The sequence below is a fragment of the Pseudorasbora parva genome, chromosome 12 (assembly GCF_024679245.1).
Source record: "Pseudorasbora parva isolate DD20220531a chromosome 12, ASM2467924v1, whole genome shotgun sequence".
Lineage (NCBI taxonomy): Eukaryota > Metazoa > Chordata > Actinopteri > Cypriniformes > Gobionidae > Pseudorasbora > Pseudorasbora parva.
The window spans coordinates 11,698,302-11,723,110 of record NC_090183.1 but is presented as its reverse complement, the minus strand read 5'-3'; the positions used below and the strand labels follow the sequence as shown (position 1 = coordinate 11,723,110).

Sequence of the window (24,809 nt, the reverse complement as noted above, 5' to 3'; positions counted from 1 at the left end):
AAAATGTAAGATTGAGACAAACTAGATTTATTGATGGTAAATATTTGAGCCTGGTTGTGTATTTAAAACCCAGTCAGTTTAATAATACTACTACAGAAATCTTACCTGTTTCTCAAAAGTATATTAACTTGTGACTGACACTTAGGCCTAATTTTCAACAGTATTATTGATCCGACAGTACTGATGCTGTTGTATGAGAACTGAGCTGAAATTAACTTTATATGAAATTTAATAATTGATGATCTTTACAACAGAACTGAACTGACTTCAGCTGAACAACAGCCGAAATTTAATTTTCCTGTTAGTAAGCGAGCAAAGCTGAACGAATCTGTATGGTATATAAAGCGCTATGTAAATAAAAGTGACTTGACCAATACCCATTCATTGGTTTGTTAAAACTGTAATACAAATAGATGGAAAAGTATTACACAATTCAAATCCATAATTAGGCCTAATTGTATTTTTTATTATTTCAGTTTATAGTAAATGTTAAGATTATGTTTAGGACCCATTCAAGCTAAAAGTGACTGACTAAAAACAAGAATTAATGCATAGACTATTTTGCCCATGAGATAAGATTTTTCATATTCAATATTTCAGATTGCATACTTGCAAGAAAGTCCTGCACCAGCTGAGCAACTGCTATTGAGATGAATAGGAACGAAGTTGAGGTATTACAGACCTCAAACTGTGAGCTGCCACATCCAGACATTTCCTTCATAGAAAGTTGAATTCTCACTACAGGACGCGCTCTAACGCGAAAGATGATTCAAGGGACTTACTTTGCCAAAGAAGTACATGTTCTACACTTCAAAAATAGACAGTGACAGAGCCTTTGAGTAGAATCAAACATAATCCGCAGAGACACTGGAGTATTTTTATTGTTTTGTGCATCCGCTGCACTGGTGGCTCCATGTCAGACTGAGAGAAAACCAATAACACATATTCCCTGTGAGTGCTTGTGCGTTTGCTTAAAAGGGAAATGGTGCATTTCTCTTCAGGATAGCAGAGATGACATCCTACATAGACACACTCCCACCGGAAAACAGAAAGAAGGCTAGGGAGAGAGGGAGGAAGAAAGAGGGGGTAGGATTTTCTTTTAATGATACGGTGTGTGGTGTGTGTTTATATGCTGCAATAGGACCAGTGTGTCAGAGACATTCTATATCAAGAGAATCGGTTCTCCATGTACATTTCAACAGTATAAATACAGTCCCACATAAATACATCCTCCACTTAAAAAATCCAGCAAACAATAGCATCGGCAAAAAGCAGTAGGCAGTAACACTGACCCGATCTCAAACAATGGAACCAAAAAAACCTTTACAGTATGTTAGTGGACTGATTTGATGGGCTCTGCTCTGGATGAGGTTGATCGGATGAAATGAAAGTGGCACCATGCAGATACACATGTGCTTTTACAATCTGAAAGCACTGATGAAACAGAACAAAAGGGGAACCACAGAGAGACAGTAACAAGAGCTGACAGAAGCTTGAGCAGGACACTGGATTGGGGAGAACTCTACTGGAGGTCTGAGACGAGACAAGCTCAGGTGGTAGGCTTAGATTCAGTTCATATAATATGGTTTGTATAGTGAAATGGCTGGTGTGTCTGTTCTGTTAGATGGGGAGCTGGAACTTGACATCAACCTGGGCCTCTTTGGCCAATGATACAATTTCAGAAAGCTTCACAACCTAAAGAAAAAAGAGAAAGATATGGTAAGAGTTTCAAAATGAAACTTAAAGGGTTAGTTCAATTCTGAAAATTTTGATATTAATTACTCATCCTCATGTTGTTCCAAACACAAATTTCATTCATTTAAGATCATTTTGATGAAATCTGAGAGCGTTCGGTCCCTCCATTGACAGCTACACAACTACCACCTTGACAATTAAAAAAATCCATTAAGAGATTGTAAAACGAATCCATATGACCATAAGGTTTAGTAAAGATGAACAGATTTAATTTAGGCTTTTGTTCACATATAAACATTGATCAGCAAACATAAACAGAAGCTCAACCTAACCAAGAACAAATCCCATTAATTCGTGCGGAAACTCAAATGTGCTGCGTAACACAAGAATGAAACTCATTGGTTCTTCAGGAAGCTCAAATGTGCTGAGTAACACAAGAATGAAACTCATTGGTTCTTTTTAAAAATTACTAAACCTTATGGTCACATGGATTCGTTTTACAATCTCTTTATGGATTTTTTTAAAATGTCAAAGTGGTAGTTGTGTAGCTGTGTAGGAAGCTCACGCTCAAACGTGCTGCACACAACACAAAATTAACCTCATTGGTTCTTCCAGAAACTCAAACGTGCTGCGTAACACGAGAATGAAACTCATTGGTTCTTCTGGAAGCTCAAACATGCTGCGTAACACGAGAATGAAACTCATTGGTTCTTCTGGAAGCTCAAACATGCTGCGTAACACGAGAATGAAACTCATTGGTTCTTCTGGAAGCGCAAATGTGCTGCATAACTTCTGTAGCCCAACTAACACTTTGACGCTTTGAGTGGTTTAGTCCAAATTTTCTGAGACATGACCTCTTTATATGATGACCAAATTGAATTTAGTCTTTTATTCACAAAAACATTGATAAACACACATCAGTTGTGGTAAACAGAAGCTCATGCATGTTCACTTAATTTGCAAGAACCGATGAGGTTCATTTTGTGTTACTCAGCACATTTGAGCTTCCAGAAGAACCAATGAGGTTCATTCTCGTGTTACTCAGCACATTTGAGCTTCCTGAAGAACCAATGAGGTTCATTCTCATGTTACTCAGCACATTTGAGCTTCCTGAAGAACCAATGAGGTTCATTCTCATGTTACTCAGCACATTTGAGCTTCCTGAAGAACCAATGAGGTTCATTCTCATGTTACTCAGCACATTTGAGCTTCCTGAAGAACCAATGAGGTTCATTCTCATGTTACTCAGCACATTTGAGCTTCCTGAAGAACCAATGAGTTTCATTCTTGTGTTACGCAGCACATTTGAGTTTCCGCACGAACTAATGGGATTTGTTCTTGGTTAGGTTGAGCTTCTGTTTAGGTTTGCTGATCAATGTTTATATGTGAATAAAAGCCTAAGTTAAATCTTTTCATCATATAAAGAGAAAAGTCTCTTTTAGTCTAGTCCGTCAAAAAATTTTTTACTAAACCTTCACCGTCACATGGATTCGTTTTACAATCTCTTTATGGATTTTTTTTAAATGTCAAAGTGGTAGTTGTGTAGCTGTGTAGGAAGCTCAAGCTCAAACGTGCTGCACACAACACAAAATTAACCTCATTGGTTCTTCCAGAAACTCAAACGTGCTGCGTAACACGAGAATGAAACTCATTGGTTCTTCAGGATGGGAGACCAACAGGGAAAACTAGATTGCTGCTGGTAGAGGTGTTAGAGGGCCAGCAGGGGGTGCTCCCCCTGTGGTCTGTGTGGGTCCTAACACCCCAATATAGTGATGGGGACACTGTACTGTCAAAGAGCACTGTCCTTCGGATCAGACGTTAAACCGAGGTCCCGACTCTCTGTGGTCGTTAAAAATCCTTCGATAGAATGTCCTTTGATAAAGGGTAGGGGTGTAACTCCAGCATCCTGGCCAAATTTGCCCACTGGCCTCTGTCCATCCTGGCCTCCTAATAATCCCCATATCCTGATTGGCTTCATCACTCGGTCTCCTCTCCACCAATCAGCTGGTGTGTGGTGAGCGTTCTGGCGCAATATGGCTGCCATCGCATCATCCAGGTGGGTGCTGCACATTGGTGGTGGTTGAGGAGATTTCCCCTTCTATATGTAAAGCACTTTGAGTGCCTAGAAAAGCACTATATAAATGTAATGTAATTAATTATTATTATTATTATTCAGGAAGCTCAAAAGTGCTGCGTAACATGAGAATGAACCTCATTGGTTCTTGCACATCAAGTGGACATGCATGAGCTTCTGTTTACCACAACTGATGTGTGTTGATCAATGTTTTTGTGAATAAAAGACTAAATTCAATTTGGGCATCATATAACGTGATCGTGTCTCTTCAGAACATTTGGACTAAACCGCTCAAAGCTTCAAAGTGTTAGTTGTGTAGGCTGTCAATGGAGTGACAGAAAGCCCTCATTTCACCAAAAGACCTTCATTTGTGTTCTGAAGATGAACGAAAAGTCTTAAGATTTTGGAACGACATGAGGGTGAGTAACTGATGACAGAATTTTCCTTTTTAGCTGAACTGCCCCTTTAATTATTCTCAGCTTGTTTATAACACGGTGTCCTTCCATAGAAGAAAAAAAGCACTAAAAGCCTCTTCTCATTTTGATGATATTTGCTGTGGCATAAAAAATACTCTATGTACTGGTACATTAAAAATATCAAATGTGCTTGGCTGTCAATGTCAGGTCATGCTGCGGTTCTGCATTCATAGCGGAAAAACAAATTGCTTGTTGCGGAAAACCTGGTTTTCATAGTCCTTCTTTGTAATGAAATTTGTGTTAGATCTATTTACTTAATGCAAAGTTGTATGGACTGCAACATTAGCTTTCATTTTACTTTTTATATGCAGTCACTTTTTGTGACAACACAGTGAGGTGCAATTTGTAACCATTAGTTAATGCATTAGGTAGCATGAATTAACAAACAGCGTTTTCATCTAGATTAATTAATTCTTTGATTATTTGTTAATCCATAATACGCAATTTATAATTTATACTTGAAATACTTATACATTTATAACTTGAAATCTATTTGTAGAAATTAAAATTACCCAAGATTAAACAAAAAATCCGTAAAAGTATTTTTCATTGGCTACAAGCACCAGCATCCACATAATGTGATTATAATGATATTTTGGAAATATTGTGATAAAAATATACCTAATGTAAACTCAATACTTTGATCGAATTGATGCGATTAAGCCAATAATAGCTGCAACTGTAATTATAGTAAAACATGGTGTATGCCAATTTTAAAAACGTAATAAACTCTTTAATCATATCTATTCCACTCTGACCAAAGTGCGCATGTGCATTTTTTAAGTGCTGAAGAAACTGAGTTGACAATGATATGATGACAATGTTGCGGGACTATAATGCAGTATTTTGATGGTCCAAAACATTGAAATTGAGACATTTTTAGACACGGCACTGAAAAAAATCATTTGTACAGTGTATTGGGATATGTAAATAATGGTAGCAGAAATAACCACAATTGAAATGAGCTAATGAAAATTGTGAAACGGTTGTGCTTGTGCCATGTAAAATTCTTACTTTGATTAAGACCTCACTCTGATTGGAAATAATCACATTATTGGTGCACGTGTAAACTTAATCAATGTTAGTTCATGAAACCTAATGGATTAACTACAATCAACTAATTGTCATTAAACCTTGTTTTCTTGCAAGCGTGTAAATGGCAGGTTTACACACATGCTAATGGCAGGTCACTCAAAAATAAGTGACTTAAATGCCTGAAGGAAAGAGTGACTAAATGATGACATTTATGGGTGAATGACTTGGACTATCAGTTTAATTCCCTAACCATGATGTGCATATTCTTCTCAATATTTCCACTTCTTTTTCAGTTTCGATTTGCCCATATTCATGCATAAACAAGAGTATTTGCACCATTTTGGCCGCCTCGTCCAGATCATCACAGGCCAGGATCTTCAGAGGGCTGGCAGCGATCAGAGCCTTGGCATCGTCCACTCTTGTTCCTGGAGATCAGTGTGATGAGAGTGAGACAAAAGACAGAAAACATGAGCCACCTGCACAAATATCCAGACACCTTTTTTATTTCAGTCACCCTTCTGTCAATGTTTTCTCTCTTAGATGCTCAGAGGTTTTCTTGGGGCATTTTTGCAGCTTTTTATTGATATAGTTCAGATGTGTCCAATCCTGCTCTTGGAGGTCCTGTAGAGTTTAGATCCAACCTTGATTAAACACAGCTGAACCAGTTAATCAAGCTCTTACCAGGCATACTAGAAACTTCCAGGCAGTGTGTTGAGGCAAGTTGGAGCTAAACTCTGCAAGAGGCAGGTTAAAAATAATAAAAAATAATAAAAAGTGTTTCAACACTTTTTGACCAATGAATTTAAGACTTTCCATGACTTTAGTTTGTAATCATTATTAAACTCGAGACTGCTTCTTAAATTAATCATTTAGACCAATTTCTGATACATTGAAAAGAAGGAACTGAAACAACTTCGATATCATAATGGCTTGCGGGCAAGTTTCACTTTATAGAAGAGCAACATCTAACCAATAGTTATCCATATTTACGATAGCAGGTTCCATTTGCCCTTTTCCAGGGCTTGAAAACACAACTTATAAAATATGAATCAAGCCTACTTGAAGTGCTTGTTCATATGGGTATAACTGATAACATGATTACATTTTTCATATCAGAACCCTTTTAAATAAAGAATGAAAACTGAAAAAATATTTTTAATGGGTTTCAAACCGTCCCTCCACTTCTCCATTGATCAAAGTCATTCACACCATCAATCATAATCATAGTGTTAATTTCGGTCTCTCTCACCTTGTAACCGCACTACGATAGGGATTTTCAGGTCTAAGTCAGTGACCGCCATGATAATGCCCTGTGCGATAACATCACACCGCATGATGCCACCAAAGATGTTCACCAAAATAGCTTGGACCTATTGCAAAGAAAACATAAGCAAACTAGATTTAGAATTTTTCCTGAAAAAAAACATGAGTGGTGCTGATATGTGGTGTCTAAGGTGAGATTGCAAGAGGTTTTTAGGGTGTTCCAATGTGGTTGCTAGGCTGATGCAAGGTGGTTACTCCCCAAATATCTTTAATAATTTGTACTCTAAATATAGCATGTGTCCCTAGTAAGTATATGCATATTTTTTATAGCATCCCTGTCTTCCTCCTCAAAACATATGTATCGTTTAGTGACAATCCCAGTGAGACTTGCACCACTAATAATAGAGTGGACAAAAAAACAGAAGCCAATGCAACAAAGCACTGCATCCCCATCCCTTGCAAAGCACTGCATCCCTTGTATCCACATTACCTTTTTATCAGAAGTGATGAGCTTGAAGGCCTCCGTCACCTGCTGTGCAGTGGCTCCGCCTCCAACATCCAGGAAGTTAGCGGGTGTTCCACCATGCAGTTTAATAATGTCCATGGTTGCCATTGCGAGTCCAGCTCCATTGACTAAACACAGGTGGCATACATTTAATCTAATAAAATACTGTAGGTACACATTCCATCTAAACAAAAAAGTTTACTAAAAGTGAATTGAATATAAACATATTATATAATATACACACACACATACAAAATAAAATAACATTTTCCTTAATGGAGGGTTGAGGGTTTTTGTACTGACCCAGGCATCCAATAGTGCCATCTAGGCCAATGTAGTTGAGGTCTGCTTTGGCTGCCTCTCTGTCTCTGATGTCCTCCTGGCTCCAGTCTCGCATGTCGAACACTTTTTTCTGTCTATAGGCAGCATTTGAGTCAAAGTTGATCTTAGCGTCCATGCACATCACTGCGAAGTATAGAAAAAGATTTTGATGAATGAATGCATTTGTGGGCCTGGTTATGAAGCATTAGAGTGATGGGTAGGGTTGCACGATATTGCATTGTTTTTCTGTTATATAAAACAGAGGAATTTCCACTAGATGACTTGATTAATAGCTTCAAATGGAGTTATTACTTATATAATGATTAGATGTTTTTTTTTATATTTAGATTAATGCATTTGCATAGAAAATAACTCTCATTCACAATTTACTTTGTAAATACAGTGCAGCTCCCATGTCATCATGATATGCATGCGTCATGGTGCTCACGTGAAAAGCATTGGCTGCCGTAGAACTCGAAAGCACTGCACAGTTTACAATGTAACCTGCGTAGGAGACTGGCACAGACTAGAATGAAATTGTTGAATAAAGTTGTTATTTTTGTTTGTAAGTATTCTCGACGGTTCATTAAAGGGTTACTTCAGCGATTAGCATATGGCTTTGTATCAGTAGAAACCCTGGAATCGTCTGAGGAATTTTTCCAGAAACAGAATGAGGAATTTTTGGCCAAAGGCTAAAGACTACAGCCAGCAGAGGGAGCCATTTCCCGAGTTTTCAACCCATGCATGGGGGATGGGAGATCGCACTCACAGCTCAGCTCGCAGCTGCAGGCGTTCATGTGAACAGAGCTATGCTGAGCAATGCAAGTGTTTTACCTTCTCAAATTAATTCCTATGAAAGTTAAGCTTCCAAAGGGATGAACTGAAAACGTTGCCAGATTGAACACGTGTTGTCAATGTACGCTGCGAGTGAGGTCACGATTACCTCAGCTCTCATCACGAGAGCTCATTCATGACATTAAATGTAATCTGACTCCTACAGCGTTGGTGCTGTGAGACTCACGCGGCAGAGTCCTGCAACGGGTCGGGTACCCGCGGGTATCCGCGGGTACCCGCATAAAAGTGTCTAAAACGGGTGGATTGTGACATTTATAAAATTCACGGGCGGGTATGCGGGCGGATAATTAACTCTGTGCGGGCGGGTAGTTGCGCGTATGGGCGGATGAAAAATATGTGCAATATTTCTGTGGCAAAGTGAACGAGAGAGCGAGAGCGAGACCAGGGCGTGATTGTGAATGAGCGTCACCTGCGAGCCACACCGGTCTCGAGTCCTCTGAGGGAGCTCGGAAGCATATAAGGACGAGAGATCACCACACCTGGATTTGACGTTGAGTTGTTTACTTTTTATTATGTGTGTGCGCTTGGCAGATGTCGAGGGGCTGCCCACGTTACTTTCGTTTTGTTTGGTTAAAGTCTTTTAAATGTTCGCCGGTTTCCGCCTCCTTCTTCCCCCATCGAACATATTGTAGGCTTTTACAATTTCTATGTCCAAATTATCATTACACACACACGCAACAACGATATGCCATTTGACCCATCACGTCACCACCACTGCGACATTGAAACTTTTGTTGATGCCTCTCGTAGCGCAGATGAAGCGAGCGTTGCAGGAGTAGCAATAGATGAAGTAAAAGTAAAGTTGGTGAGTGGAGTAGCTATATGCAATTGTTGACAATGAGTCTTTAAAGGCACTTTTGCCTGTTTCATTAGACCATTCATGACGCTGTTGATGTTGAGAGAGGGGCAGGATAAAAAATAAAGCATTTTAATTTGAATGTTTTAGCGTGTGTGATTTATTGCGGGCACGGGTCGGGTAACGGGCCAAATATTAACGGGTCTGGGCGGGTACGGATTTAATTTTGATATTTTCACGGGTCACGGGTCGGATCTGGTGCTAAACCTTGCGGGTACGGGCGGGGGCGGGTCTCCAAAAATGGACCCGTGCAGGACTCTGTCACGCGGTGACCAGGGGCGTAGCCATCTTTTCAGAAGTGAGGGGGACAGAAATGTCGTAATACCATTTTTTTTTTTTTTTTTTTGACCAATATAATTTATCGCATCTCTTGCTTTTAATTGGGCAAGATATCAAATACACTGCTGAACAATGACCAATAATTAATATCTATAATATTATTCTCCTATTCTCCTTTTTTTTTTTTTTTTTTGCCAATTTTATGATTGGTTTATATACTACAAACACTTGTGCATTAAGACTCCATAGATTTTATGCAATGTAAAAAAATATATATATATTCTGATGTAACTCATCTGTTCTCTATGTGAATATATAGTAAAATGTAATTTATTCCTGTGATCAAAGCTGAATTTATCATCATTACTCCAGTCTTCAGTGATCCTTAATCATTCCCATATGAGGATCTGATGATCAACACACATTTAGGATTATTATCAGTTGTGCTGCTCATGGTGATGCTTAATTTTCTAAACATTTGTGGTAAAATTAAAAAAGAGAGAAATTAATACTTTTATTGATCAGACATGCATTAAATTGATCACAAGTGATATTTTTAATATTACAAATTAGATAATTTATTTAATAAATGCAAATAAATGCTGTCCATTGAACTTTCTATTCATTAAAGAATCCTGAAAAATAACATGTAGGCTATCATGGTTTCCACAACATTTTGGGAACTGTTTTCAACACAGATAATAATCATAAATGTTTCTTGATTATGAAATCCTCATCTGAGAATGATTAGTGAAGGATCATGTGACACTGAAGACTTGAGTAATGATGATAAATTCAGCTTTGATCACAGGAATAAATTACTATATATTCACATAGGGAAAAAAAGCGGTTTTAATTTGTAATAATGTTCAAAATATTACTGTTTTAACTATTTTCGATTACATAAATGCAGCCGTGGTGAGCAGAATAGGGCCTACTAAACATTAAAAAAAGCTGCATTATTGATACTTTATTGTCAATAAATAGCCTACATTGAGATGACTTAAAAAACACACATAAAGCATATGTTGTCGCACTCGTCTGATTGTCGTCGTCACGTTTCAACGATTGTTTTCCTTCAGCTGCAGCTCCAGCTTGACAGGGTATTGCGAATCCACTTTTGGACTTTCTGTGAGAGCGCCCTCCTCATATTAAGATTCGGAAAAAATTACAGGTCATGCATAGATATTTTTTTGTCTCTGAATTTAAATCTTGATGTATTCACATTGGTTTCTATGTAAATACACTTGCCCCTGACCTCAAGAAGTGCGCTATCAACCGAGTTTAGAGAAGGCTGTCGTTAGCGTCCCTGTTAACTTGTCCGCCCCCGCACAGGGTAACCCCGGTTCGAATCCTGCTCGGAGCGGGTCGACTAGGATCGGTGAGACCCAGTAAAAGTGCGGGGGACGAAAATACATTTTATTAAAAGTGAGGGGGACACGTCCCCCGCGTCCCCTGCGTAATCTACGCCCATGGCGGTGACTCACTCATTTATATTGAACAGACTACGTTCAAATGTTGCTAACTAATGTTACCAACATTTTAATAATGCAGTAAGTTAGTAAATGGTAAAATTAATATTAACAAAGATAAATAAATGCTTTATAAGAGCAGTTCATTATTAGTTCATGCTAACTAATGAACCCTATTGTAACGTGTTTCTGGGTTTGTTGCCCACTCACTGACCTCTGAAGACCGCTGTGTAAATCACACCCTGAATAAGACACATTAGGGGAAGCATTTTAATAATCCTATGAATGCATATAAGAAAATGTATAATTGAATTGAATTAATCGAATCATATCGAATTTATTGTGAATCATCTCGAGTCTGAATTGGCAAAAATCGTTCTTGAATCGAATCAAAAACCTATGAATCGTGAATCGAATCGATTCGCTGCCTACCCAAAGATTCACAGCCCTATTGGGTTAGGGTGTAGTTTAGGGTTAGTTGCATGTAATTATGAACAAATTATTAATATATATGTAACGTGTAACAGGGACCTTGTAAAATAAAGTGTTACCTAATTTTACGTCATTACGAGATATTGTTTTTTCCCCTTCCTGATATACTGTGCAACCCTAGGAGGGGGTTGTTTAAAGGGTTAGTTCACCCAAAAAAAGAAAATTCTGTCATTAATTACTTACCGATGAGAATTGTTTTTGTGCGCAAAAACAAACAAAATAAAGACATATAAAGATGGGCCGATTTCAAAACAAAGCTTCGGACCGTTATGATTCAGTGTATCGATTCATGATTCGGATCGCGTGTCAAACTGTTGAAATCACGTGACAATGGTGATGCGAATCATGAATCGATACACTGATTTATAACTGTTCAAAGCTTTGTTTTGAAATCAGCCCATCACCTATACAAGTTGTTATTTAGGGTTTTTTTTTTGCACACAAAGACTACTCTCATCCCTTTATAAAATTATTCTAGAATCACTGCAGTGAGATGTGCTTTGTAACGACGTCTTTAGTGCCTTTTATGGGTCTTGAGAGAGGAAATGACATTGGTGTCAATTAAGGCCTGTCTGAGCCATTGAATTTCAACTCAAATATCTTCATTTGTGTTCTGAAGATGAAAGGAGGTCTTACGAGTGTCGAACGACATGAGGGTGAGTAAATTAATGACAGAATTTTCATTTTTGGGTGAACTAACCCTTAACATGTGCATGAATAATGGCCTAAAGTGGAGGGTGTCTACTTTTAGGTACCAATGCCAGATGCATCCTCCACCATTGGGTTGATCTCCACCATAGATGCATCATACTTGATGAAGACATCATAAAGCTTCAACATGTTTTCTGCAGCTTCTTTGATCAATGCAGCGGGGAAACCCATTTTCTCTGCCACCTGAGAGAGAGAAAAAGAGTGCAAAAACATTTTTCATTCAGAAGTCAGAGTGGACACTGTCTTGCAGAGCTAAATCATACTCTGCATCTCACCTTAATAGCCTGATCCATCTTTATTCCCTGAATTATATCAATAGGCTCTTTCACAATGGCATCGGGATTCTCTGCAGCCACATCCTCAATGTTCACGCCCCCCTGAGAACTGCCAATCAGCACGGGACCCTGTAGGAGGTTTAGTAGAACCCATGTGATCATTTCAAGGGCATGTGAAGTAAAGTGCTGTCCTTTTTGGTCATGCCACAGTATAAGTTGCCCTCTACTGGCCATTTTGCATACTGCAGCATGTAAAGTGGTGATGTAATTTTTGAATGCTTGTTATTAAGACTTGTACCTGAATGCATATGCAAAGCAATTTCATAAATAAACCACACAGTACTAATGACATAGTGTGACCTCTCACCTGGAAAGACCTCTCCATGGTGATTGCAAAATAATACTCTCTGCGTGGGTATCTGCGCTCGCAGACAAACACCTGGTTACAGATCCGCCCTGCCTCTCCTGTCTGCTTAGTGAACAACTTCTTGCCAATCATCTTAGAGGAGATATCCCTTGCTTCCTCAGGCCTGTAGACACAGAGGTTGAGAAGACAACAAGATGAAAACGGAAATGTAATAAAGCAACAAACAACAATATAAGCAAAAACACTCACGAGTAAACGATTCTGACTCCGCCCTTAAATCCTCCCTCAAAAGTGCCTTTGCCACGACCACCCGCCAACACTTGGGCTTTTATCACCAGGTCTTTAGAGCCTGAGAAAAGAGTAAACAATAATGAGGAGAAAAAAACCTTGACCAAAACAGATGGCCATGCACAAAGGACATTAACAAACAAACAAAGATCTTTTAAATTGATAGATGAAAGATCTACTAAAGAACCGCTACATCCTCAACCAATGAGTCACTCTGTAATTACCTACAGTCTTAAAACCTGCATCGACCTGCTGTACACAAACAGAAAGAGCTTGCGCAAGGCTGGGCATTGATCAATGTAACGCCACAAAACATCATGACGCAAGTCATAGTTTTGATTTACAAGGATTTAAACTGCATAAACAAGGTGGAAACAACAGGCGAGTTCTACTGGGATTCGTAACTTTGCAAGCTCTCTTTTCAATAAACAGACAGAATGATATACTTTACTAATACAAAGCAACGGTATTAATAAAAAAAATTAAATCTGTAATTTACTCACTCATATGTTTTTCCTAACAAGGATATGTTAGGCAAAATGTTCAAGCTGCTCTTTTCCTGAAAAACAGCTTGAATTTCACGAGTTCCTAACATGCATCATATACTAACCACAAGTAACTTGAGTTATGTAATCAGATTACTTTTTAAGTAACTAGTAAAGTATCGCAATATCGCACTTTTAAATCTACAACGAGTCACTTCTTCAAATAATTATTGTCCAACACATCCTATCCCTATGTTGAGAGAAATCAAAAGTCTAAATGACTAAATGTGAGCAAGCAAGCATTTACTCATCTCACTTGAGAACAAACAAACAAACAAACAGATTCAGTAGTACTCAAAATTAGTAAACTGTGAAATGCAAAATCAGAATATATGGCAAAACTGCAATAATTAAATATATTAAATTACACAAATATACTTTATGTATTTAAGCTCACCATTAACCAATGTCTTTGCTACTGGCGTTTATATTTGCCAAAAAAGTACTTTTTTTGTTGTTATAAAAAATAAAAAAAATCAAGCAAGCCCAGCCCAAGTGAGAAAAAGTAACATAAAAGTATTGTAATACATTACTTTCTATAAAAAATTATATGCAATTAGTTTTTTAGGGAGTAACGCAAAATTGCACTGCATTAATTTTAAAAGTAACCTTCCCCAACACAGCAAACCACCATTCAAAGGTTTGGTTTCAGTCAGATTTTTTTCCTTTTTTTTAATTAATAATAATATTTTATAATTCTATAAATATTTTAAACATATAAATATAATTCAGGAAAGGTTTAAATTAGAGATTACATTTATAAAATAGACAGTAAAGGCACTTATAAGGTTACAAAAGAGTTTCAAATAAATGCTGTTCTTTTAAACTTTAGAAACAAAGAATCTTGACAAAAATGACATTAATAATAAAGAAATTGTGCACCAAATCATCATATTAGAATGATTTCTGAAGGATCATGTGACACTGAAGACTAGAGTAATGATGCTGAAAATTCAGCTTTGCATCACACATTACATATTAAAATATATTAAAATAGAAAACAGGTATTTTTATTTGTTTTTTTTAAATCTTTTTTTGTGGAGCAATTTAGTCCTTTTTGGTGCTTGCTTACAACGTCTGGAAAATAGTAGCCTGTTCATTCTGTTGAACTTCAAAGTTCCAAAGAAGAGCATCTGTTATGGGGTTTCAGGGCCTCGGGGAAAGTAAAGAAATGTTAGCTCTGGGAGAACTAACACTTTATAAGTTCTACCATGATGGATGTCTGAAAAAAGGAAGTGCCCCACAAAACACCATTTAACCACTGATTTCACATTGTGAAACTATGGATATTTACAATTCTGTCCGTGTTGCAATTTTGCAAACAAAAAATGTCCACTTTCTGCAACCCTGAATGTTTCGTTTGTTGCATTTACTAGAAACATTCATTTGGTACCAGTAAATCCAGGTTTATGTTGCTCTGAGACACAGATTACACCAAAATCGGGAGATTCGAGACTGATAGGTCATATAATCCGACTGTGCACATTTCTCAGTCCAACACAAGTTCCTCCATGCCTGTGACACACGACCCTCCCTTTTTTCAGCTTACTGCCTGTCCATGGGGTGAGTGGCGGTGCTGCCTATATGCTGACGGTCAGATTAAAGGTTAGGGCAGCCACATTCTCCAGAGGTGGCACAAATCTATGTTTAGACTGCAGTGTGTAAGAACAGCACAACAGCTGAAACACAAACACACAGTACATTTAAGACCCTAAAATAGGGTAATCTGGTCTGCGCAAAAGCACAGCGCAAATCGGCATTTAAGTATGCTGTACTAAAATTGTCCATTCTGATGTGTAAAATGCATAAAATACATATCACAAGTATGCATATTCCATAACTACAGTTATGCAGTCCCTTTAAGAGTCCATATACATTTTTATCAGTTAGCGCCCAGCAGCATATGTTCATATGTTCTACTTCTTACCGATCTGCTTAGCAGCAGCATAAGCCTCGTCAGGCGTGTTGGCCACCATACCCGCGGGCACGGAGATGCCCGCCTCCTTCAGCAGCCCGATGCTCATGTACTCATGCAGGGAGAGGTTTCTCTGCTGCTGCACTGACAGCATTGGGGATGGTTGGTTCCCATGGTTACCAAATAGACCTGATGTCCCACCAAGCACCTGATAATTGGATTTAAAGATACAAATGAATACCAAATCCACAAAGAAATTCAAGTTACACTGCAAAACAAGGGATTAAACAGGGGATCTTTTTGCTACAAAGCCATGGTCAAATTTCAACTGAAAGCACTTACTTTTGTGGATTGCTGAAACTATGCTCTCAAATGGAATTAAGAAAAGGAAAAATCTCAGATTTACCAGACAAAAGCTTCTTAAGGGGGTCGCACACCGGACGCGGCGCTCGGCGGCGCGCCACGTCTTTAAAATTCGAACACATTGTTTTCAATGAGTGTACGCACACCGGTGGCAGCATTCGGCGCCTGTCCGCGGCGACTCAGGAAGTTGTTCTAAATCCTGCCGCGCCACAAAGCACCATTTCAAGGCTTTATATTAAAAGTATACTATCGTTAAGGTATACTGATTTCAACCTTTGCTACAAGACACATTTGTTTTACATTCTGAGTTCAACAGCTTGAATAAAGTCTAAACATATTTTGGGGAAATGTATAATAAACGTAGCCTTTTAAAATGTGCGCATCCGGTGTGCGATACCTGAGACGCTGCGTGGCGCGCCGCCGAGTGCCGCCGAGCTCCGCGTCTGGTGTGCGACCCCCTTTAGAGTGACTCATTGTGGCTTACTTTCATATGCCAGTACACGACAGCAAAAGAGTGTCTTTTATTGAATTAAATCATTGTTGAATCTTTTACCTAACTGTCACCGATTCATTTTTTAAAAGGTTTTTGAAAGGAGCTGTAAAAAAAAAAAAACAGCTCCTTTCAAAGGAGCTGATCAAAAAAAAAACGTATTATTATTATTGGCAATAACCTTATTATTATTGGCACTGGCATAAAAAAAAGTTATTATTGGCGGAGTAATCATTTTACTCTACGTTGTGGGTTCTCATATTCAACAATATCCATAATATTACTTGTGCATCAGTCATTTTTACACACTAAGGATTTTCACACCTTCTTCTTAATATATTGATGTCTAAATTGTCTAAAACACTAAAAAATTACCATTTTCGGTAACACTTTTTTTACAGTGACTTTGTTACATATATTACATGTATACACCATAGTTATAAGAGTAAATTAATTACAGCATGCATAATTACATGCTCCTAAACCTTCAACCAAACACTAAACCTCCCATAACCCTATAGTGCACGTTGTTAATGATATTATGCAGCACTTAAACATATAATTACACTGTAACAATGACACCTCAAAATAAAGTGTAACCCCACTTTTATCTGTAAAAAAATATTATTTAACCCAGTAAAGTCAAGACTTTCAACAAGTGAGGCATCGGAATATGTGAGATCATAATACTTACTGAAGGACTGTATGCAACCAGCAATAGATCATTAATGGGCTCATAAATTACTAATTCATCATTTTTGTACTCCAAAGACAAATACAGTAAATATAGCGAAATAATTGGGTGTCTAACTTAAGAGTACAGCCCTCCAATGACCAACCAGAAGATTTTTTAACAAATTTATGATTCAGTAAGGTTTACAGTTAGAATTGTGTTCATTATAATAGGCACAACTACTGTTTTTCAGGAGTTAACTTTATTAACCAGATGGCTCTACAGTTGAACAGATACACTGAAGTGAAAAAAACGGATTGTCCCTCTGTCCATGTAGGTCAAAGTAAACTAGTAAACCCTGATGACATGTACAGTGTGTATGATATCCATATAAACAATCATACACACACTAAAATCCCAGAAATTTGAACGTGAATCTGGTTAGACTACCAAAGAACATCTACTCAAAGGATAATGAATAGGGTTGCTAACCTAAGCATTACTAATAATGACAGGCAGTTAGCATGAAGGCTAATGTCAAAAAGGAGAATCGCCCATTTGGCGTCATTGAAAGTAAACAAAACGGCAAGCGACTTAACACATGAAAATCGGATATAGTTATCTGATGTGTGTACATAAAACTGACCTTAGCTGCCGAGCTTAAAGTCGCCCTGGAGCCGGAATTCCTCAGTCCAGCGGACAACCGGCCACAGATCAGGGACGTCGCCATGTTGCTCTGTGTACAAGCAGCGCAGCAGAAAACAAATGAGTGGACGCGCCTGCGTTAGAACGTACGTCAACTGCGCAACTGCACTCCGAGACTCGCGGCTGCTTATTTCCTTCAAGTCAGTTTATGACAAGTGCTGATTGATTGTTACAAAGATGAACGGATTCATTTTGGGAATAAAGCTGATTTGCTACCATTTGTGCATGTCATAGGCCACGAACGTCAAGTGCCAGGTCGTCAAAGACACTGTTACGAGATTTATCAACTAAGTAAGATAGGTAAGTTTAGACTATGGTGTGTGGTTTCCTCTAAAGCAGTGTTGCTTAATTATGATCATACCGAGACCCACTATTGCACATTCTTTACTCTCGTATTATTTTTTATTAATTCCAGTGACTCGAATCTTTTCAATCCTCTCTCAAAGAATATTATTATAATGTCGCGTTCGCAGTTTACATTCTTACGAAAGTAGATGGCAGCAAGTGAGTGTCTTTTTGTGTGCCTGCAACCATGCGTGCGCAGTGCGAACTATCCTTCTTTTGACTTGTATTCGACGCATGCGCAGTTTTGAGCAATCTAACAAAAATATAATTATGTATCAAGAAACAATATCAAAGTGAAGGAAAATAAAATAAAATAGAAAAACAACTTACAACAAATAAAATAGTTGCCGGGGGAAGTTAATGTGGTTAAAATCAAATAAATCCATTATGATAGTGTATATTCACAAGCTTTCAAAGTGCTTACAGCTTTTTTATTCAAATAGCCTTTGATAATGTCAGTATATACGTATATATAGCCTACATATTTTAGTCAAGAAATCAGAAAATTTGGTTTCTTATTAGTAAATTTACATGTATAAATTAGAAATTTGGTCAACAATATAATTACTTGAATTAAATCAATGTTATTTTTATTGTTTTTAAATTGCAGTTACTGTTGCTCTTGGTCAGAATAGTCAGTAAAGCAAAAAAGTACATTTTCCAGCAAAAGTGAAAAAGAGTCTTAAACATTGATTGTTTTCATTGATACATTTTTGAACGAGTGTTATCGAGTATGTACAGTACAAAATTAGTGCAGGCAGTTTCCTCATATTTGTTACAGAAAATACTATATATATATATATATATATATATATATATATATATATATATATATATATATATATATATATATATATATATATATATATATATTTTTTTTTTTTTGTAAATTATGATTATTATGATAAAATCTGTTAATAAGCTTTTAAGAAACTTAATAATAATAATAATAATAATACATTTTATTTATAATGCACTTTATATTAAACAAAATCTCAAAGTGCTACAGAATTAAAAAACAATCAACAACAATAAATAAATAAGTAAATGAATAAAATAAAATAAATAAAACTGAAAAATAAAATAAAATAAAGAAGTAACAAGTCAATTAAAAGCTCTGCTAAAAAGGTGGGTTTTAAGACCACGCTTAAAAGCATCTATAGTCTGTGGAGTCCGCAACTTCTTTAATCTTATTTAGAAGATGATATTTCTATGGTAATATCCACATTTTTCTCCAGCAAATCAATTTTACATTTAATAAAAAGATCCAATGAGACAAGACATAAGGTACAGTAACAATTTCTCTTTAGAAAAGAGTACGAGTAGCGCTATTATTCTTCTTGGAATGTAACAAAAAACAAGTTTGACCAACATAAAATCTTTTGCACAGAGTTACATCCGCGTTCAGTAATCAGAGCACTGATCGGGGAGTCAGCTGACTGTAGTCACAACCTATGTAATTAATGGAAGAAGAAAAAAATGCACATGTGCAACCTGCAAAAGGAAGTAGTGCTCGCTGCAGAGCATCTGGATCTCAAGGGTGGAGCTTAACCTGTTAAAACACTTAAGCCCTGGGGACATTTTTGGGATTTCCTCCTGGTTTACCCAAATTGAAAAGCTTCCCATACCCACATACAGTGGTCTAAATGCACAATTTTGGTGTCATTTTAAAGGAAACCATTTTAAGTTACATAAAACACTGCTAAAACTTATAAAAATGTAAGTATATGTTGTCTGAGTTGAGCACATGGTACTAAATAAACAATTTATAAAGATTCAATGGACAAAAAGCTCGGACTACAGCTATATAACAGTTAGTGTGTTTTTTCATCACAGTTTAAATACAATGTCTGAGGCTGTTCAAAATGGAAAACCCTTCCTCAAACGTCCTGGAGTGGGACTTGGGGTTCTTGTCACAGACTCCTCCAATCCAGGATGTGTCCTGTTAGGAAAAAGAAAAACTATAGTTGGGAAAGGCACCTACCAATTACCAGGAGGTCACCTCGAATTCGGGTGAGTTTACTGTCAGTGTGGCCCTTTACTAATGTTAAGCAAACACATCACAGTATCAAACTTTATGTTCCTTTATTATAATTCCTGCTCATTCATGTCAACTTTTTTTTTCTTGTGTGCTAATGCATTTATACACATGCAAATTCTTATCACCTTTCAGAGAAACTTGGGAGCAGTGTGCCCAGAGAGAGGTGATGGAGGAGGCTGGTGTCCATCTGAAGAACATTCGCTTTGTATCCGTTGTCAACTCCATCAAACTGGAAGAAAACTACCATTATGTCACCATCTTAATGCAGGGAGAACTGGATAGGTCTTTCTCAACTGAACCAGTTAATTTGGAGCCAGAGAAAAATGAAGGTCAATTTTTTTATATATTGTTTTGTTATAGTCTGTGTAGTCTCACTCTCATCCCCAGATGGCCCACCCACAGATCATTCATCATCGTGATAAAAATCTGTCATGTGAGAGACTATTGTCTGTCTCACACCAACTTGGCAGGCACCATTACAACAGGTTTTTAGCAGTTTTAAGCAAATATTAAAATGTTTTACTTTTTTTAATTATTAAAGGCTTACAGGCCCATTTTTGTTATGAGAAATGTTAAATATGTTATACAAACTATTTATTTCAAGTGTCCCTATTATGCTTTTTCTGTATTATCTTTCGTGTAATATTACTGTGTTCAAAATCTTCCCCTATAGGTTAATTTAATATTCCGTACATTACTTAAATAATATAGTCCACTTGAAGGAGTGAAAAGGCATGAAAACAGGTAATTCTGACACTGAGTGAAGGGCTGGAAGGTCTCCCGCTTTTGCATAGTTTGTGCTTGCCATTTATTTATCATTTGAAACTTAGCAAACTGGAAGATTTGTCTTGAACTCAGTCATGGAAAATAACATGTATAAACCTTAATTGCACAATGTTATAATCAATTAAAAAGGAAGTTATACCTTGATGCTGTACACACATTAGGCCAAGTGGTTTGGAAAATGGATGGATGGATGATTCAGCTGTGGGCGCCATCTTCTGGCACGACCCTCACAGTGCATTATGGATATTCTCTAGCCTAGGGTTTTTTTCCAACTCTGGCTCAAACTCAACTGTCTATAACTTTCTAGTAAATCCGAAGACCTTGAATAGCTTGTTGAAGTGTGTGTTGATCAGCGTTGGAGCCAATCTCTGCAGGAAAGTGGGCTTCACGGGCCAGAGTTGAAAACTCCTGAGTGTAGGCCTACACTCATTATTGCGATGCATTATGTGATTAAATGAATACGCTCGATAACGTCCACTATGGTTTCAGAAACACAATGAATGTCCCCTCAAAAAGTACCCTATTTAAGGGTATGAGGGGCATTTTCAGGCACAGCCATTGTCTCCCAAAAGAAAGAACTGATTTCTGAGCTGCTGAAATTAGTCGTCAGTAATTCCAGTCTTCCTGCACAAACCTACATATGTTTGTAACAAATTGGCATAATGACAGGCTACTGTATGGTCTTTATTGGCTGCCCGCAAACCACGTCTAGTTTGACCCGCCCTCAAAACACTGAATTTTAATTAGTGTTATCAAGTTATCGAAATGCTATTTTCTATGCTGTGAAAGCAAATCCACTTTGCATGCACTTCCAAAGGATGAGGATTCAGGCTTGAATCTATGTGGTAAAACCGACACCATCATTACTGTTTGTATCACTATGTGGAAGCCTGGAGCGGAAATTCAGATATAGTAATGAGGGTTAGGCCAATGACAACAGACTGGGCCATCTGACCAATCAGAGCGGATTAGGCTTTGATGCATGTAAATTTATTGTAGGAGACTTCCAAAACTAAATTAGGAACCGTTTATAGCATAATACAGGCACTTTAACATAAAACTGTATTATTATGAAAAGTGGGTAGTTCTCTTTTTCATATTAAACTGTGTTATTCTCTTAACTAGAGGTGTGCGATACCGCTAGATTTGGTATCGATCCGATACCAAGTAAATACAGGGCCAGTATCGCCGATACCGATACCAATATCGATACTTTTTAATAATTAAGGTGGATGCGTCTTCAACCTAAATCAAAATGAATTTTCATGACTTTTAATTTGTTTTTGTGATTTGCATTTTGAGTTATTAATTAGTGCTACAAAAGCTTTTGTTCAGAAACAACTTTTGGTTACTTCTGTTTTATTTAAATAAACAAAGTTACAAAATGATTTCTTCACAAATATAAAAAATGTAAAAACAAATTCTCTTTTCAAGTAGCATGTTAACAAAAAATGTTTCTCCTCTTTAGTGCACTTCTTTTCAGGATTTTTTTCTTAAATAAACAAAGTCACAAAGTTTTACTTCACAACAAATATAAAAAATGTAAAATAAATTCTCCTTGTAATACGATATAATGCTGAAAATTAAAATGCGCGGCTGAGCGGCGCGCGCGCCTGACTGCTGGTGGTAGCGCTATAGTGGTGAGTCACGTGACAGTACAAAACAGGAGAGGGGGAGGAGAGCAGTGTCGAGCACGAGCAGCACTCTCTTGAGAGCTTCCTCTGCTCTGTCACAGCAGCAGCATTTTGACAAACACGGCCAGCTCGCAAAACGAGAGAAACTGAAACTTAAGTATCGATATTTTCACGTTGGTATCGATCAATACCGATACCAACGTTGGTATCGATATTATCGATATTAGTATCGATCTGCCCACCTCTACTCTTAACTAAGACGAGTTGATATACCTCTCTCGTCTTAGTCAGTGCATGCACTTAATCTCTCTGACGCGCGGTGACGATCTGATAGCATTTAGCTTAGCCCACTAGCACAGTTCATTCACTATGGTACCAAACAGAGATCAAGTTAGAAGCGACCAAACACCTCCACATTTTCCCTATTTAAATACAGTTACACGAATAGTTGAATGACCAAGTATGGTGACATAAAATAAAACGTGGCGCTTTTCTTAGCGGATTAAAAACAACTATAATGTATGGCTGAATAGCACTTCTGAGAGTACTTCGACTCGGCGCAGTAAAAAGTCCCGGAGATGTGAAGGAAGAGATGTTTCAGCCAGGACTTTTTACTGCGCCGAGTCGAAGTACTTTCAGAAGTGCTATTCCGCCATACATTATAGTTCTCCTTTTTAATCCGCTTAGAAAAGCGCCACGTTTTATTTTGTGTCACCATACTTGATCGCTCAACTGTTCGTGTAACTGTATTTAAATAGGGAAAACGTGGAGGTGTTTAATCACTTCTAACTTGATCTCTGTTTGGTACCATAGTGAATGAACTGGGCTTAGTGGGCTAAGCTAAATGCTATCAGATCGTCACCGCGCATCAGAGCGATTAAGTGCACGCACTCAGACGAGAGAGGTATGTATCAACTCCTCTTAGTTAAGGGAATAACATAGTTTAATATGAAAAAGGGGTGAAGAAACCCTTTATGCCACCTTGATTATGTCTGTCAATTACAGTCATATTTCAACATAATCATGTGGATTGATGTATTCAATTCAATGTAAAATGAAAATATTTAAATTTCCAAAAAACATCAAGTTAAAAACAAACAACGACTGGTCACTTTGTTGGTTAATCTCCAAATGGGTGTTTTTGGCAAGAATAGTTACAAATGACTGGCAGCAAACCTAACTAGATTTACTCAATGTGTATTACTCATTGTATAAAAACAATGCTTGGATTTCTATGTTATGAGGAAGTAGTGAGTGACCTTTTGAAGAGAAATGAGTTTATTTATATTACGCATCAATTTAATGCAGTGTAGATAATACCGAATAATTAGTGATTCATTTTTAATTATTAGGCTATAGCTTAACGTTCCTAACCGGCAAGCAAACACGTCTGAATATTGCTGCAGTACAGATTCAGACTGATAAGTTATTTCTTTTTCAGGGTGGACATGGACACGATGGGAGGATTTTCCCCCAGAGGAGCAGCTGTTCTTGCCATTGGCTAACCTGAGACAGCAGGGCTTCCAGCCATTCAGAGAGAGTTAAAAGAGATTTTCTGTCATTAAGAAACCAATCGTACAACTCCCCGGCTTTATCTGAGTCAGGATCAGCTGAACTGAACTCACCTTAGGCCTTTTCTGTCTCGCTTTGATCGACTGTTATGGATAAGTCATTACTGAATATTATTCCAGCTTCTCAATTCCAAGTAATGGTTATATTGAACACACATGTACTATAAGGCTATAAAGGCTTATCAGTCATGTATTTATTTTGTACATGCTGTTAAAGTGTCTATAGCATAGAGCATTTGTCATGACTCATGATGGGATGTTACACTAAAATATTTAGGTAACAGTTTACAAAAAAAAAACTCGATTTGTTAACATAAGTGAATGCATTAGGTATCATGACCTAACAAGAGCAATATAGCATTTAATCATTTTGATTCAAATGTATTTCTTATATACATTTAACATTCAAGTTGTATTAACAATAGTTTTTTTTTTTTATAAACCTGTGAATTCAGAATGAACAATGTATATTAATAAATTACCCTATATAATAGTGAATGTAATCTTATTGTAAAGTGTTACCAATATGTCATCATAACTTCCTCAGGCATAACTTACTCTAACCTTTCCCAGAACTTCTTACCAGACAACACGCTTTTCCTATGTAATCCTACTGCAAGGATTTCGTAACATTATTTTCCACACAACGATGTTTCTTAAATATATACATGAATGTGTGTGTGTGTGTGTGTGTGTGTGTGTGTGTGTGTGTGTGTGTATATATATATATATATATATATATATATATATATATATATATATATATATATATATATA

General features: G+C 37.3%; 2 protein-coding genes across 2 annotated transcripts; one reads left to right on the top strand and one right to left on the bottom strand.

Annotated features, from left to right (window-relative positions):
- Positions 1-863: 863 nt before the first annotated feature.
- On the bottom strand, positions 864-17,754 carry sucla2 (succinate-CoA ligase ADP-forming subunit beta). Its single transcript, XM_067459109.1, has 11 exons — positions 17,597-17,754; positions 15,437-15,632; positions 12,926-13,025; positions 12,677-12,839; positions 12,310-12,438; positions 12,079-12,217; positions 7,352-7,513; positions 7,034-7,176; positions 6,530-6,650; positions 5,617-5,705; positions 864-1,695 (listed from the first exon to the last, which is right to left on the bottom strand). Exons 1-11 carry the CDS (start codon positions 17,678-17,680, stop codon positions 1,621-1,623), a joined length of 1,401 nt encoding a protein of 466 aa, XP_067315210.1. The 5' UTR covers positions 17,681-17,754; the 3' UTR covers positions 864-1,620.
- A 62-nt stretch (positions 17,755-17,816) lies between these two features.
- Positions 17,817-24,510, top strand: nudt15 (nudix (nucleoside diphosphate linked moiety X)-type motif 15). Its single transcript, XM_067459110.1, has 4 exons — positions 17,817-17,955; positions 19,837-20,013; positions 20,174-20,370; positions 23,903-24,510. The coding sequence occupies exons 2-4, from the start codon at positions 19,847-19,849 to the stop codon at positions 24,004-24,006; spliced, it is 468 nt and encodes a 155-aa protein (XP_067315211.1). The 5' UTR covers positions 17,817-17,955; positions 19,837-19,846; the 3' UTR covers positions 24,007-24,510.
- Positions 24,511-24,809: the final 299 nt, after the last annotated feature.

Excerpts from the sequence above, each read along its gene's own strand:
- sucla2 (XM_067459109.1), bottom strand. The coding sequence starts at position 17,680 with ATGGCGACGTCCCTGATCTGTGGCCGGTTGTCCGCTGGACTGAGGAAT. Across the intron at positions 15,633-17,596 it reads CTTTAAGCTCGGCAGCTAAG|GTGCTTGGTGGGACATCAGG; the intron begins GTCAGTTTTATG and ends TCCAATTATCAG. Across the intron at positions 12,439-12,676 it reads CCATGGAGAGGTCTTTCCAG|GGTCCCGTGCTGATTGGCAG; the intron begins GTGAGAGGTCAC and ends AACCTCCTACAG.
- nudt15 (XM_067459110.1), top strand. The coding sequence starts at position 19,847 with ATGTCTGAGGCTGTTCAAAATGGAAAACCCTTCCTCAAACGTCCTGGA. Across the intron at positions 20,014-20,173 it reads GGAGGTCACCTCGAATTCGG|AGAAACTTGGGAGCAGTGTG; the intron begins GTGAGTTTACTG and ends ATCACCTTTCAG. Across the intron at positions 20,371-23,902 it reads GGAGCCAGAGAAAAATGAAG|GGTGGACATGGACACGATGG; the intron begins GTCAATTTTTTT and ends TTTCTTTTTCAG.